At 43.5% G+C, this 15,055-nt stretch overlaps 1 protein-coding gene across 15 annotated transcripts in view; it reads left to right on the top strand.

Annotated features, from left to right (window-relative positions):
• NRXN3 (neurexin 3) overlaps positions 1–15,055 on the top strand; it is a gene marked incomplete at both ends in the record, with an annotated part of 1,631,502 nt that overhangs the window by 485,703 nt on the left and 1,130,744 nt on the right. For all 15 annotated transcript variants that reach the window (XM_079699579.1, XM_079699593.1, XM_079699590.1 and 12 more), the window contains 2 exons: positions 2,858–3,296; positions 10,624–11,007. In XM_079699579.1, coding sequence (XP_079555705.1) covers positions 2,858–3,296; positions 10,624–11,007 — 823 coding nt within the window. The remainder of the gene's footprint in view (positions 1–2,857; positions 3,297–10,623; positions 11,008–15,055) is intronic.

Raw genomic sequence — 15,055 nt, forward strand, 5'->3', positions numbered from 1 at the left:
AAAAAAAAAAAAAAAAAAAGAGGTTACTCAGCCGTCAGTGGGAAAGGTGTGGAAACTGCGTATAAATAGACAAGTAATTTCAGGGCCATGGAGTAGATAGAGAGCTCATTTTCAAATAGCTTCTGAGAGAATTCTTTGTCTGGCAGTTTCTGGCCTGGATTCTCTTGTCTGTCTCTGCAGAAATCTGCACCGTAGTTATTCACTGTGTGTCCCAGTCTTGGACATATACCCATTTCACAGAAGAGTTCCTCCTCATAGGATGCTGCATCCTTTTAAAAGTTCTTTTTCTTTTTATCCTCCTGCCTCCTGTAGTGATGTTTGAGCTCTTTCTTCACTTAAAGTTCAATGAAGCCAAGCCTTAGTCTGTCCCTTTGGGATGAGCTGTTGTTCTACATTAATAATTAACCTTTACAAGACCTCTGGTCGTAGGCATTTAACCCAGATTCAGAGAAAGTTGAAGTTTGGTTATGACAGAGAGATCTCACATGTTGAGTGGGAGGTCGAAGGGAGAAGCTGCCGGTCATTAAACTTTTATTGTCTGTTTTCTCGTTTAGTCACTTGAGTGTTTGCCTAAGGATCTTGCAGTTTTTCCCCTTTGCACATGGTCAGTCCAGTAGAGCTAAGATGAGAAATTTAGCTTTTGAATTGGGAAGATGAATATGCATGATTTTCTATGTATTATTAAAGATGAGCTTCATGGGTGCTGGTAGTAACTGTTGTTCTGAGTGTCCACAAGTGGTAAAACACATGGACTCCAGAGCCTAACTCTCTGGGTTCAAGTCCTGCTCTGCCAGTTACCGGCCGTGTGACCATGGGCTGGTTCCTTAACTACTCTCCATATCTGTTTCTGCATCTGTAAAATGGGGGAATGATGGTAGGTATCTCAGATGGGTGTTGTCAGGATCTAATGGGATGCTAGGCTTCAGATCCTTAGCACAGTGACTGGTAGTAGGTGCTCAGTAAATATTAGCATTGTTACTATTTTCAGTGTTATTGACTGTGGTTACACCCATGGTAAAGGTCATGTAGTAGGTGAGACATTTTTAATTCTTTGTTGTTAGTTAGATATTAAAAGGCAAATATCTCTGCTTGCTTCTCTCCTGGTGTTGGGGAGAAGGGAAACAGTTCTACAGCTGGGATTAAATGGTATATACTGGAGTGACTCATCCAAGTAACTTTTTATCACTGAGATGGATTGTAAGACTTTAGCACTTAAGTCTTGTTACTTTATTAAAAATGGAGATGGGCTTCCCTGGTGGCACAGTGGTTGAGAGTCCGCCTGCCGTTGCAGGGGACACGGGTTCGTGCCCCGGTCCGGGGAGATCCTACATGCTGTGGAGCTGCTGGGCCCGTGGGCCATGGCCACTGAGCATACATGTCTGGAGCCTGTGCTCCACAATGGGAGAGGCCACAACGGTGAGAGGCCTGCATACCGCAAAAAAAAAAAAAAAAAAAAATTGGAGAGGATAAGACAAACTTCTCTGTGGAAGGGATAAAATGAGTTAACAGCCACGACAGCCACCCCCAAATAGCCGAGATTTTTATGCCCATACCATGTGCCATTTCTAAGTGCTTTGCATGTGTTAACTCATTTCATCCTTAAGAAATAGTCTACTCCTATATTTGCATTTTCAGAGGAGGAAGCAGACCCAAGTGAGTTAAATAACTTTGAAGTTCACACAGCTTAGAAGTAGTGGATGTGGGATTTGAACCTAAATGGGGGTCCTCATCTAGAATTTGAATAAGACAATGTGATGGACCTAGCAACGTGGTTTGCATGACCAATACTCAAATGCTAGCCCCTTTGCCTTCTGTTTTTGCTTGTTTATTATTATGGTGTGGATGTAACATTGCATGGAGATCAGAGGACCAAGACCTATCCAAGGGTACTGCATCAAAATTCAGTTCCAATAACAGCAAAACCTTTCTGAAATTCTGATCTTGGGAACAAGATTAATCCCTGCTTTTATATGGATTATACTGGGTTTAGAAAGTCATAATAGGTTTTTAAAAAACGTTTTAGGGTGTTTCATTCTCTCACTGTGTGTATATAGAGGACATGTGCAATTGTGCAAAAAAATATAGATCTCCTTCTTCACCAGCACTTAACACTCAGTCATCTTCTTTAAAAAGAAAAACAATACAACAGGGTAGAGTGAAAAGTAAGTCTCCCTCCTCTCCTGAATATTAATCCCACAAATCCTCTCCCCAGTGACAATTTTATAGTTTCTTGTGTTTCCTTCCAAAACTGTTTTATGCATTTACAAGCATATATGCATGTAACACACACTTCCCAACACACACACCCCAACACACACACCCTTTGCACAATGATAGCATAATGCACGCTGTCCTGTTCCTTTACTAATTTCACTTAATGTTACTCAGAGTATCTGTGTCAAAACTGGGAGCAGTACCTTGTTTATTAGGGCTGCATAATGTTCCATTTTAAAGATGTGCCCATCTGTTACTGCCGGTCATTTAGGTTGTTTCTGGTCCTTTACTGAGGACATTTCAGTAAATATCTCTGTAACTAAGTATTTGTGTCTGTGCAACTCAGTCTCTTTTGATTTCTACTTGCAAGCTTATATTGTTTAACTTTCTGACAGTGCAAAAAATTGGCCAGGAGGAAACAGACAAAAGGAATATAATGGAAATATAGGGGCTTGTTCAGGGCTTGTGGGCACCTCAGAGGTCTGTGCAGATGCTTTTTCAAGTGCTGTGTCGTGTTTCTCATTGTTTCAGACTGTTGTGTCCTGAAGCTTCCTTTTGGGCCTTTTCCCTGGGTGCCCAGTGAGCGGTGGATGGTTACTGTTTGCAAGATTAATTCATGTGGCCCTCGTCTGGCTTTTGACAGGTTGTTTATAAGAATAATGACATCCGTCTGGAGCTGTCTCGCTTGGCCAGAATTGGGGACACCAAGATGAAAATCTACGGTGAGGTCGTATTCAAGTGTGAGAATGTGGCCACGCTGGACCCCATCAACTTTGAGACCCCGGAGGCTTACATCAGCTTGCCCAAATGGAACACCAAACGCATGGGCTCTATCTCCTTCGACTTTCGCACCACTGAGCCCAACGGCCTGATCCTCTTCACTCACGGCAAGCCCCAAGAGAGGAAGGATGCTCGGAGCCAGAAGAACACCAAGGTGGACTTCTTTGCTGTGGAACTCCTCGATGGCAACCTGTACCTACTGCTTGACATGGGCTCAGGCACCATTAAAGTGAAGGCCACTCAGAAGAAAGCCAACGATGGGGAATGGTACCATGTGGACATTCAGCGAGATGGCAGATCAGGTAGGAAGAAGCGGGGTGTGTGTGTGTGTCTGAGACTAGGGGAAAGCTTCTGCTTCCTTATATTTTTTATTTTAGTTTTTGACTTGTTTGCTTGTTGATTCTTTTGCTGTTCTCCTTGATGCTTGTTATATGATTACGTAAGATTATGTTTCTGAACCAGACACCTGTCTCATCGATGGCTGACATTCTCCCCCTCATCTCCCCTGTCACTCACTGCACAGTGGTCTCAGTGATAGCTCCAAGACCCTGGGGCTAAGGATGGTTTTACAAGCAGCATTTCCACTGCTACCAAAGTGACTGTCATGTCACTTGTGTGATGGCTTTTTTCCCTCTTTATTCTCCTTTTTCCATCACCGTGGAAACCAATTGTGACATCACAGATGCCGCATTATGTGATTACTCTGTAGGATAAGCTGCACCGTGCAAGAGTTTATGCAGTGAGACACCCTTCAATAATTGGCAAGAGTCGTATTGCAGGGAAGAATTATGACAAGAAAGGAAAAGGCAAATTGATTTTTCCTAAAGTCATGTTCAATTTAAAGCCTTCCTTTGGTGTGAAAGCCTATATTTCACTCTTTGCTCAGACCTTACTAACTTTCCCTTCCTCTTCATAACCTTTTACATTGGGTTTAAATGGCTTTGTTTGTTTCTGCAGCCGCAGACCAAACAAGCTAGCCCCAGGCAGTACATAACCACTCTGGAATAGTAACAAAGCAGGGCGGGGGAAGGAAACACAAATAGAGAGTCTGAGGCTTTTGAATGCCTGAACAGTCTGCCTCACTTTCTGTGGACATGTGGCAGTGAAGGTCACATTCTGTGCCATTAGAAAGGGCATTTCACCCAGAGTAGTAATTAGAGCATTTGAATTTCACACTTATTTCCTGATTCTCCATTTAGGTAGTATTGTACTCAATAAGGGTCTTGGCTATATTTTCATATTTTTAAGGATTTACTCTCCTGGTAAACACAAAAATGTCTTCCGTTTAGACATTTTTGCATTTGGCCAACAATAGAAAGCAATAGGTTCCCCTAAAAGGCTGTAGCCACTAATGGCTGAGCTTGCGGGGGTGGCTTTTCTGCATAATTCCAGAGCTAGAGGGGTGGCAGAGATGAGCAGTGTTGCCCTAGGTAAGGAGCTGGTTGGGTTCTGTGCAGAGGTCAGACAGGTGACAGATTGCAGACCTGGATGGTTTATTGCCCAGCAGGATGCCTTATCAATTGCCTGAAATTTGATCAGAACCAAGAGGCTTCAAATTAAATGTGCTTGTTGGGCAAGAATGAACATTTTGTTCTTTTTTAAGAGAAAAATACACAAAAAATCATTTCTGAGGCCAAATCTTTTGAAATTTTATCCATTAAAAAATGTCAGCAGGGGCAGAGAGCTAGAAAGCTGTCTCAGAATTATAAGGGACACACTCCTGTTGGTTTTTAAGACTATGTGTTTTGGGTCTCTGGAGTTCGGACATGGTTGATGGGTTTCATGATTGACTCACCTAGACCTTGGCACAGCTTAAATGTCACCTATCTGTGTCACAGGCAGGCTAGAACATGTAAAATTGCCACATGTCTGTTTCTGATATTCTCAACACTAATTGATTTTTCAAGTAGGGCAGTTATTTTGTTTTGTTAGAACCATCAGTAGACCCATTTTTTTGACAAATAAGTTTGGATTACAGAAGCCTTAAATTTTATACCTGGGTGCTATGGCATTGGCTAATACTCTGAAATACTGATAAATTTGATCAAAGCCTATAAAAATTTACTGAGTAAACAAACAGTTGTCATGTAAAAGCAGCATAACAAAATTTTAATATGATATGCTAAACTTCAGTTTTTCATGAGGATATTTTCTGGTATGTTCTTATAGACCTGTATTAAAATGACTAATTATAAAAACACAAGTGTATCTAATTGTGGTACCTCCTTCCTTGCTCATCCTGAAGAATATGACTGAGAGGTGATCTCAGGAAACTTTCATCTTCATTCCCCAGCTGAGGGACTGATTCTCAAAACAGTTGTTGTCCCACACTCAGAGGATGAATTTTCCTCAGGATGTATTTAAGTGTCCACTATTTAAATCAGTTCGGGTACTGTTCTTACTTGGCAATAGATGCTTCTCCCTGTTAGGTGGTGATCAGATTAACTCTGTGGACATGTGGTGGGTAAAGAAAGCAAACTGCAAGAGAGAAGAAAAGTACCCAAGCCTCAACTTCCTCATTTGTGAAATAGGGGAAATACGAATGCCTACCTCACAGGATTGTTTTGAGGATTGAGTCCAGAAAAGCACAGAAAGTACTAAAAATGGTGCCTGGGACATTCTTATTGTTATGTAGGTTTTTAAAAGATTAAAAAGCAAAAAGGCAAAGCAGATTTTTCCAGGAGAAAACTTCCAGGGAAGAGTAGGGGGAAGCACACCTAGCTGAACCCTCCAGAGACCCCTCATGCTCTTTCTACTCTTCTACCCCTGGGTTGACTGTGATTTAGAGTGTACTTCACTTTCTTGATCTCATTTGATCTTCTAGGCCCTTCAGGCTGTCCCCTGTCATAGCTGAGGGAATTGAGACTCAGATAAGTGAAAGCTGGCTGATGGATGGCCCAGTTATCTTGGTACCAATAAAGCACTTTAAGAATACTAAATTTCTAAAATTTCTGGCATGAAGTTTAGATATCACTCTGATTTAACAGTTTAGGAAATTGAGCTGTTGAGGAAATCGAGGGGTTCAGTGACGGGTACAGGGTCAGAAAGACTAGAATCCCTGTTCCCAAGTTCCCAGGTCAGGCTCCAGGGTTACATCTTCTGTGATTTCATGTGCCTGGTCTAGCTCTGATCTCATCTCTTCTTGACTTCCTCTGGCCTCCTGTACTCTAGCCACACTCCTGCCTGTCCCAGGGCCTTTGTAGGGGCCATTCCCTATGCCGGGCACATTCTCCCCCTGGGACTTGGCATGGTTGGATCCTTCTCAACATCCTGGTTTCAGCTTACCTCTCACCTGCTTAGAGAAGCCTTTATCGACCATACACTTTAAAGTTGAACCCGTGGGCTGCTGTAGCACCCATTTTACTCTTTTCCTCCCACTCGCCATTTTCCAGTTTCTGTTTATTGGATGATTTGTTTATTTTCTGTTCCTCTGCTATGGAACATCAGCTCCATGAGAGCAGGCACGCCTTTCAAGTTCATTTATGTGTCTAGAACTATACTAGAGACAGAACAGGTGTTCAATACATGTTTGTTACATGAGTGCATAAAGAAACATGTTCCGAAGATGATGGAGGAGTAAGACGCAGAGAACACCTTCCTCCCCACAAATACATCAGAAATACATCTACATGTGGAACAACTCCTACAGAACACCTACTGAACGCTGGTAGAAGACCTCAGACTTCCCAAAAGAAAGCAGAGCACCACCTAAACAAGCTCCAGAGATGGGTGCAAGCTGCGGCTATCAGCACAGACACCAGAGACAGGCATGAAACGCTAACGCTACTGCTGTAGCCATCAAGGAGCCTGTGTGCAAGCACAGGTCACTGTCCATACCCCCTAGGAGGCTGTACAACACGCCACTGCCAGGGCCCTGTGATCCAGGGACAACTTCCCCGGGAGAGCACACGGCACGCCTCAGGCTGTTGGAATGTCACGCTGGCCTCTGCCACTGCAGGCTCGCTCCACATTCCAAGTATAACAACTGTACCCCTCCCTCCCCCAGGCCTGAGTGAGCCAGAGCCCCCTACTCAGCCTCTGTTTTAACCCCCTCCTGTCTGGGCAGGAACAGATGCCTGAGGGCTATCTACATGCAGAGGTGGGGCCGCAACCAAAGCTGAACACCAGGAGCTGTGCAAACAAAGAAGAGAAAGGGAAATTTCTCTGTGCAGCCTCAGGAGCAGTGGATTAAATCTCCACAATCAACTTGATGTACCCTGCATCTGTGGAATATCTGAATAGACAACAAATCATCCCAAAATTGAGGTGGTGGACTTTGGGAGCAGCTGTAGACTTGGGGTTTGGTGTCTGTGACTGATGTGTTACTGACTTCTATGTTTATCTTAGTATAGTTTTTAGTGCTTGTTATCATTGGTGGATTTGTTTATTGGTTTGGTTGCTCTCCTTTTTTTTCTTTCCTTTTTTTCCCTTTGCTTTTATTATTACGTTTTTATTTTAATAATTTTTAAAAATTTATTATTATTTTTCTTTCTTTTCTTCTCCCTTTTCTTCTGAGCCTTGTAGCTGACAGGGTCTTGGTGCTCCAGCCTGGTGTAAGGCCGGAGCCTCTGAGGTGGGAGGGCAAGTTCAGGACATTGGTCCACCAGAGACATCCGGGTCCCATGTATTATCAATCGGCGAGAGCTCTCCCAGAGATCTCCATCTCAACACTAAGACCCAGCTCGACTCAATGGTTAGCAAGCTCCAGTGCTGGACACCCCATGCCAAACAACTAGAAAGACAGGAACACAACCCCATCCATTAGCAGACAGGCTGCCTAAGGGCATACTCAGTTCACAGGCACCACAAAACACACCACCATATGTGGCCCTGTCCACCAGAAAGACAAGTTCCAGCCCCACCCCCGAGAACACAGACACCAGTCTCCTCCCCCAAGAAGCCTACACAAGCCACTGAACCAACCTCCCCCACTGGGGGCAGACACCAAAAACAATGGGAACTACGAACCTGCAGTCTGTGAAAAGGAGACCCCAAACACAGTAAGTTAAACAAAATGAGAAAACAGAGAAATATGCAGCAGATGAAGGAGCAAGGTAAAAACCCACTGGACCAAACAAATGAATAAGAAATAGGGAGTCTACCTGAAAAAGAATTCAGAGTAATGATAGTAAAGATGATCCAAAATCTTGGAAATAGAATGGAGAAAATACAAGAAGTGTTTAACAAGGACCTAGAACTAAAGAGCAAACAAACAATGATGAACAACACAATAAATGAAATTTTAAAATCTCTAGAAGGAATCAATAGCAGGATAACTGAGGCAGAAAATGGATAAGTGACCTGGAAGATAAAATAGTGGAAATAACTGCCACAACAGAATAAAGAAAAACGAATGAAAAGAATTGAGGACAGTCTCAGGGACCTCTGGGACAACATTAAATGCACCAACACTCGAATTACAGGGGTCCCAGAAGAAGAAGAGAAAAAGAAAGGGTCTGAGAAAATATTTGAAGAGATTATAATTGAAAACTTCCCTAACATGGGAAATGAAATAGTCAATCAAGTCCAGGAAGTGCAGAGAGTCCCATACAGGATAAATTCAAGGAGAAACATGCCAAGACACATATTAATCAAACTATCAAAAATTAAATACAAACAAAAAATATTAAAAGCAGCAAGGGAAAAACAACAAATAACATGCAAGGGAATCGCCATAAGGTTAACAGCTGATCTTTCAGCAGAAAATCTGTAAGCCAGAAGGGAGTGGCAGGACATATTTAAAGTGATGAAAGCGAAAAACCTACAACCAAGATCACTCTACCCATCAAGGATCTCATTCAGATTCGATGGAGAAATGAAAACCTTTACAGACAAGCAAAAGCTAAGAGAATTCAGCACCACCAAATAAGCTTTACAACAAATGCTAAAGGAACTTCTCTAGGCAGGAAACACAAGAGAAGGAAAAGACCTACAATAACAAACCCAAAACAATTAAGAAAATGCTAACTGGAACATACATATCGATAATTACCTTAAATGTAAATGGATTAAATGCTCTAACCAAAAGACACAGACTGGCTGAATGGATACAAAAACAAGACCTGCATATATGCTGTCTACAAGAGACCCACTTCAGACCTAGGGAGCCCTCTTGCACTGTTGGTGGGAATGTAAATTGATACAGCCCCTGTGGAGAACAGTATGGAGGTTCCTTTAAAAACTAAAAATAGAACTACTATAAGACCCAGCAATCCCACTACTGGGCATATACCCTGAGAAAACCATAATTTAAAAAGAGTCATGTACCACAGTGTTCATTGCAGCACTATTTACAATAGCCAGGACATGGAAGCAACCTAAAATGTCCATTGACAAATAAATGGGTAAAGAAGATGTGACCCATATACACAATGGAATATTACTCAGCCATAAAAAGGAGTAAAATTGAGTTATTTGTAGTGAGGATGATGGAGCTAGAGTCTGTCATACAGAGGGAAGTAAGTCAGAAAGAGAAAAACAAATACCATATACTAACACATATATATGGAATCTAAAAAAGAAATGGTTCTGAAGAACCTAGGGGCAGGACAGGAATAGAGACACTGACATAGAGAATGGACTTGAGGACATGGGGAGGGGGAAGGGTAAACTGGGACGAAGTGAGAGATTAGCACTGACATATATACACTACCAAATGTAGAATAGATAGCTAGTGGGAAGCAGCTGCATAGCACAGGGAGATCTGCTCTGTGCTTTGTGACCACTTAGAGGGGTGGGATAGGGAGGATGGGAGGGAGATGCAAGAGGGAGGGGACATGGGGATATGTGTATACATATAGCTGATTCACTTTGTTGTACAGCAGAAATTAACACAACATTGTAAAGCAATTATACTCCAATAAAGGTGTTAAAAACATTTAAAAAAATAAAATATTTGATTTATAGTCAAGAAAAAAAAAGAAAGAAAGAAAGACATTCCCATTAAAATTTATCAAGGCAATGAATGTCGAAAATGTCCCCTGTCAGGGCTGGTTGCTAAGGCCAGTACAGAGGGTATCAGCTCATGGAGAGAGAGAGAGATAAGAGCAGGTTCCATCCTTCTGGTGATGGTGAGCCAATGATGAAGACTCAGGCAGGACCTACAGCCTCTGTCCCAGGTACAGAGTAAGAAGCACCTTACATATATGAGCTCATTTACTTATCACACCAGCCTGTGAGGTGGGGACAGTTCTTTTCCCATTTTATAGATAAGGACATTGAGGACCAGGAAAGCAAAGTCACTTCTTCAAGGTTATCCAGCTAGTACGTAGTGGGGCTGGGATTTAAACACAAGCACGGTCTGTGCTGCTGTCAACCTGTATGATGTGCAACCTCTCAGCCAAGACTTTTAGGTAGAAAAAAAGATAATCATACTAGGTGCTAGGCCACTGCGATTCCTCTGGGCCAGGCTGTCTTAGCTCGCAGGGATTGGAACCAAATGGCGTACATTGTCCTTTTTACCATTTTGCGGCATTTCGTTCCCTTGCTTACATTGTTCCTTCCTGGCCAGGCAACAGTGGTCTCCCATCTCACCTGCTAGGCTCCTTTCGTTTGGTTCATCAACTGGCAGCCTCACCTGTGCTGCCAAGAGGGCTGTTAGCTCACTTTGTTTCTGTCCTCCCATCCCAGGTACCATATCAGTGAACAGCAGGCGCACGCCATTCACCGCTAGTGGGGAGAGTGAGATCCTGGACCTGGAGGGGGACATGTACCTGGGCGGGCTGCCGGAGCACCGTGCTGGCCTCATCCTCCCCACTGAGCTCTGGACCGCCATGCTCAACTACGGCTACGTGGGCTGCATCCGTGACCTGTTCATTGACGGGCGCAGCAAGAACATCCGGCAGCTGGCGGAGATGCAGAATGCTGCGGGCGTCAAGTCCTCCTGCTCACGGATGAGCGCTAAGCAGTGTGACAGCTACCCCTGCAAGAACAACGCCGTGTGCAAAGATGGCTGGAACCGATTCATCTGCGACTGCACGGGCACCGGCTACTGGGGCCGAACCTGCGAGAGGGGTGAGTAGGCCCTCGTAGTGGCACACTGGGTCTGAGTGGGGGTGACGTGCTGCAGCTGTGTCCCTGGATACACCTGCCTGTGCTTCCTTTGCTACTACAGGCTCTCCCTTTGGACCTCCCTGTGCTTGCGTTCTTCTTCAGAAGAATTTTCTTGGGTTCACTGCTTTCCAGATCATACCCTTTCTAGTTCTGGATGCTTGGATTTGTTTGGCTAGGGTTGGGTTGTGGAGAGGAGAACTTTAGAGTAAATATTACCATGATCATGCTACTTTCTTGATTAAGTGTTAGACATCTATTTAAGAAGGTGAATTCTTTTGGGATTCTGGGTTGGCTCACCAACTGGCTGTTTCCTTTGTTCATTTAACTCATGCTTTTTGATGCTTTCTTCGTGCTAGCTCTTGGATTCGGCTTTAGAAATACACTATTGAACAAAATAGCCCCAGCCCTATTCTGTGGAGCTTGCTGCTTAGTGGAATACTTAGCTGTTAAATAATCACAGACATGTTGAGTTTTATAAGAAGCAGTGTTATGTGTTGGTTAAGAACATGAATTCTGGGGCCAGACTCGGTGAGAGATGTGGCCCTCATGGAGCGATACAAACTTTCTCAAGATGATATCTTTGAGACTTGATTTCCTCACTTGCAAAATGGAGATAATTAGGTACCTTCCTCACAGGATATTAATGAGGATTAAGTGAGTCAGTAGGTTCCTGGACTATGGAAAGCATTTAGTAAATGTTAGTGATTGTTATAGTCCTAATTATTGTCATCAACATCATTAAAGGAAAAGCACAGAGAAGTTTGGGAGGCCTTTGCAAGGGGACCCAACATACTGTAGAGGTTCATAGAAAGCTTCTTCAAGAAAGAAATATATAGGTTGAGACTTGAAATATAAGTAAGAGTTAGCTTGGCAACGAGGTGGGAGGAAGCCGGGTGTCTTTTACATGAGGGCAACGTGTGCCAAGAGGTAAGAGACCATGGCACACTGGGACTTCCCTGGCGATCCAGTGGTTGAGAGTTCGCCTTCCAATGCAGGGGATGCGGGTTCGATCCCTGGTTGGGGAGCTAAGATCCCACATGCCTCGCAGCCAAAAAAACCAAAACATAAGCAACAGAAGGAGTATTGTAACAAATTCAATAAAGACTTTAAAAATGGTCCACATGAAGGAAAAAAAAAACTTAAAAAAAATATCTCCTCTAAAAAAAAATCAAAAGAGACCATGGCACAGTTGAGGAACCAAACAAAGTCCATAACAGAATGGAGTGTGTAGTGAGGTGGGGGGAAGGGTGTGAGAGGTAGCTGAAGAATTGGGGGACAAAGAGTGGGGGCTGACCATTTACAACAGGCCAGGATGCTGGGGGAAGCCCCTTTCTCTCTACCACTTTAGGATCTTACACTTGCACTGAATTTACAGTTTGGGTAAAGGGCAGAGATAAAGGTAAGCAAAGAGACAACATCAAGACAAGGAGATCCTAGTCTATAAGCCACATCCAGATTGCAGCTTGGTTAATTGTTTTATATGCCAAGCACACAGAATCTGGCTGGCTGTCCATGAGTTGTCAGTCTCTATTTTGTATGAAAGGATAATTTACATAGTTATCAAGTTTTGCTGAGGGCGTAGTTCTAGGGCTTTGAGGATACTGTATCTGTAGTAGAGATAGTTTCCGTCTACAGAAGCTTATCATTTCTTTAGCTGAGGGGTTGACACATCTATATAAGAAGCAGTAATAAAATGATACAAGGCAGCAGCATGGGCTGGACCACTAGGGGGACATGGAAATTTAGTGAAGACTTTCCTGAGGAGAGGGACATGCAGGGTCTCACCCTTAAAGACTACCAGTGGCCAGAACTGTCTAGGTATCAGAAGTCTGGTGATAAGGAGGGATCCTGGAACATGCTTGGATAACCAGTCAAGGATTTTCAAGGAGTCATTTTTGTGAGGTCAACCATATTGCTAGTTAAAGTATATTTCAAGAGAACTGCAAACCTTCCCTACAGCTGGACCAAAAGGAGGACACAGGATATTGGAGTAAAGGAAAAGGAGCTTTTTTGGGGGCTCATAGAAGTGAAATTCAGATTCACTGAATTTTCAAAGCAGCCACCCCAGAACATGAACTAAGATGGCGAGGCGGCCATCTGGCACAGAAGTGGGTCTCATTTGGCTGGCCAGTCTGTCAAGCTCCTGAACTCTTTCCAAATCTCTTTTTAGGGTAGACTATCCTGGTTGCTGGTTTGGGGAGATAGAAAAGTCATTCGACCTCTGGGATGCATGAGACCATTTTGATATAAGCCAGGAAATTGTGGATCATCCACTGTCTAGGAAGGTAGTGTAAGAACCGAAGGTCCCTTCAGACATCTCACTTCTTTCTCCTGGGTATCCTTCCAACTCAAGGGCCTTGTGGTTACTGAAGACAAGCAGTGACTGGAGACAGCTGAGCAAGGTGTCCCTGAGATCAGCTCTTCCAAGGGCAAATCAATGGGAGTTGGTCCAAGATTTGCCAAGTCCAGTGAAAGTCACTGCACCTTTTACGTTGTCACTTCTGACTAGTCATTAAAAGGCAGCTGATTGGGGATATTTGAGGGACAATTATTCCTGGTACAGTGCAGCCAAGAATCATCCATTGTGGCCAAATGAGAAGGAGCCTGGCAAATTTAAGACATTTAATCTACATGTCGCTCAAATCCCAGATGGTTCAACTGATTGTTTTGTTCCCCCGCTAATTGTTTTTTGGCCCTGTATTGTTCCTGACACCATGTTCAGAATGAATCAGTGGAGTGTAAAAATGATAGGACTCTACTTTGCTGGCAAAGAAAATCGTTTCCCTATGACGCTGTTTTTCTTTATTGAAACTGATTCGTCAGTGGAGATGCTTTTGACTTTTGTTCATTTTTCATACATGCAGCAGACATTTATTGAAACCCTAGTTTGTTCCAGGCACTGTATTAGATGCTGGCAATGCAAAAAAAAAAAAAAAGACACAGCTTCTGGTTTTGATCAAGGGGTGTATGTATAGTCCTACTGGACAAGGAAAGGTGGGAACTGTGCTAACGCTTGGTAGATGTCATGCCTGATCTTTTAGGGGAATAGCAGGGCAGACAGATGGGAGAGGCCATGCCTACATGGGTGAGTGATGGTTGGGAAAAGGGGACCTGAGGTTTCTTAGATTTTCTTGTCTGCTATTAATAATAAAACTATGGCCTCTCTCTACCTCTGACCCTCAGTATCTATTATAGGCACTTCTGGAGAGTGGTAAAGGAAGAGCATTAACATTCTTTATGCAAGAGCATGATCCCCTTTGTCAAGGAATGCTGCCCCACGCACCATAACACCATCAACAACTCAATTTACCATTCTCTAATTTTTTTCTAGAAGCATTAACCCTAAGCCTAGAATTGATCATTTGTACCAAATGTGATAAGACTAAGACAGTTCCTAAGGCAGTGTGTCCCATCTAGCCCCAACTGTGTCCTATACTTGGGCTTCATAGTAGTATCCATCCCTTGGTATCACTAGCCCCACAACAGGAATGGTAGTGTTTGAAAGAGACACTTGTTTCTATAAAATGGAGAAAGCATAGGTGGGTTGCTGAAAACTGGTATTTGGAGACAAAGCAGAGTCAGGGATGGCTCAGGTCAGACACTGGATCAAAATAGCCCAAGAACCCAAGCAAAGTGAGCAAGCACATCAGTCTGAGGTACAATTTCCAGGTTAAAGGTGTCAGCCAAAGACCAGGAAATAAGGCAAGGAAACTAGGAAATATATGAGTACATGAGACTAAGGTTAATTTGCATGAGTGTCTTTCTCTGATAGTAAAAATGGATGTCTCGGGCCTCCCTGGTGGCACAGTGGTTGAGAGTCCGCCTGCTGATGCAGGGGACACGGGTTCGTGCCCCGGTCCGGGAGGATCCCACCTGTCACGGAGCGGCTGGGCCCGTGAGCCATGGCTGCTGAGCCTGCGCGTCCGGAGCCTGTGCTCCGCAATGGGAGAGGCCACAACAGTGAGAGGCCCGCGTACCCCAAAAAAAAAAAAAAACCAAAAAAACCAAA

The sequence above is a fragment of the Hyperoodon ampullatus genome (genome assembly GCF_949752795.1).
Source record: "Hyperoodon ampullatus genome assembly, chromosome: 3".
In the NCBI taxonomy this organism is placed as follows: Eukaryota; Metazoa; Chordata; class Mammalia; order Artiodactyla; family Ziphiidae; genus Hyperoodon; species Hyperoodon ampullatus.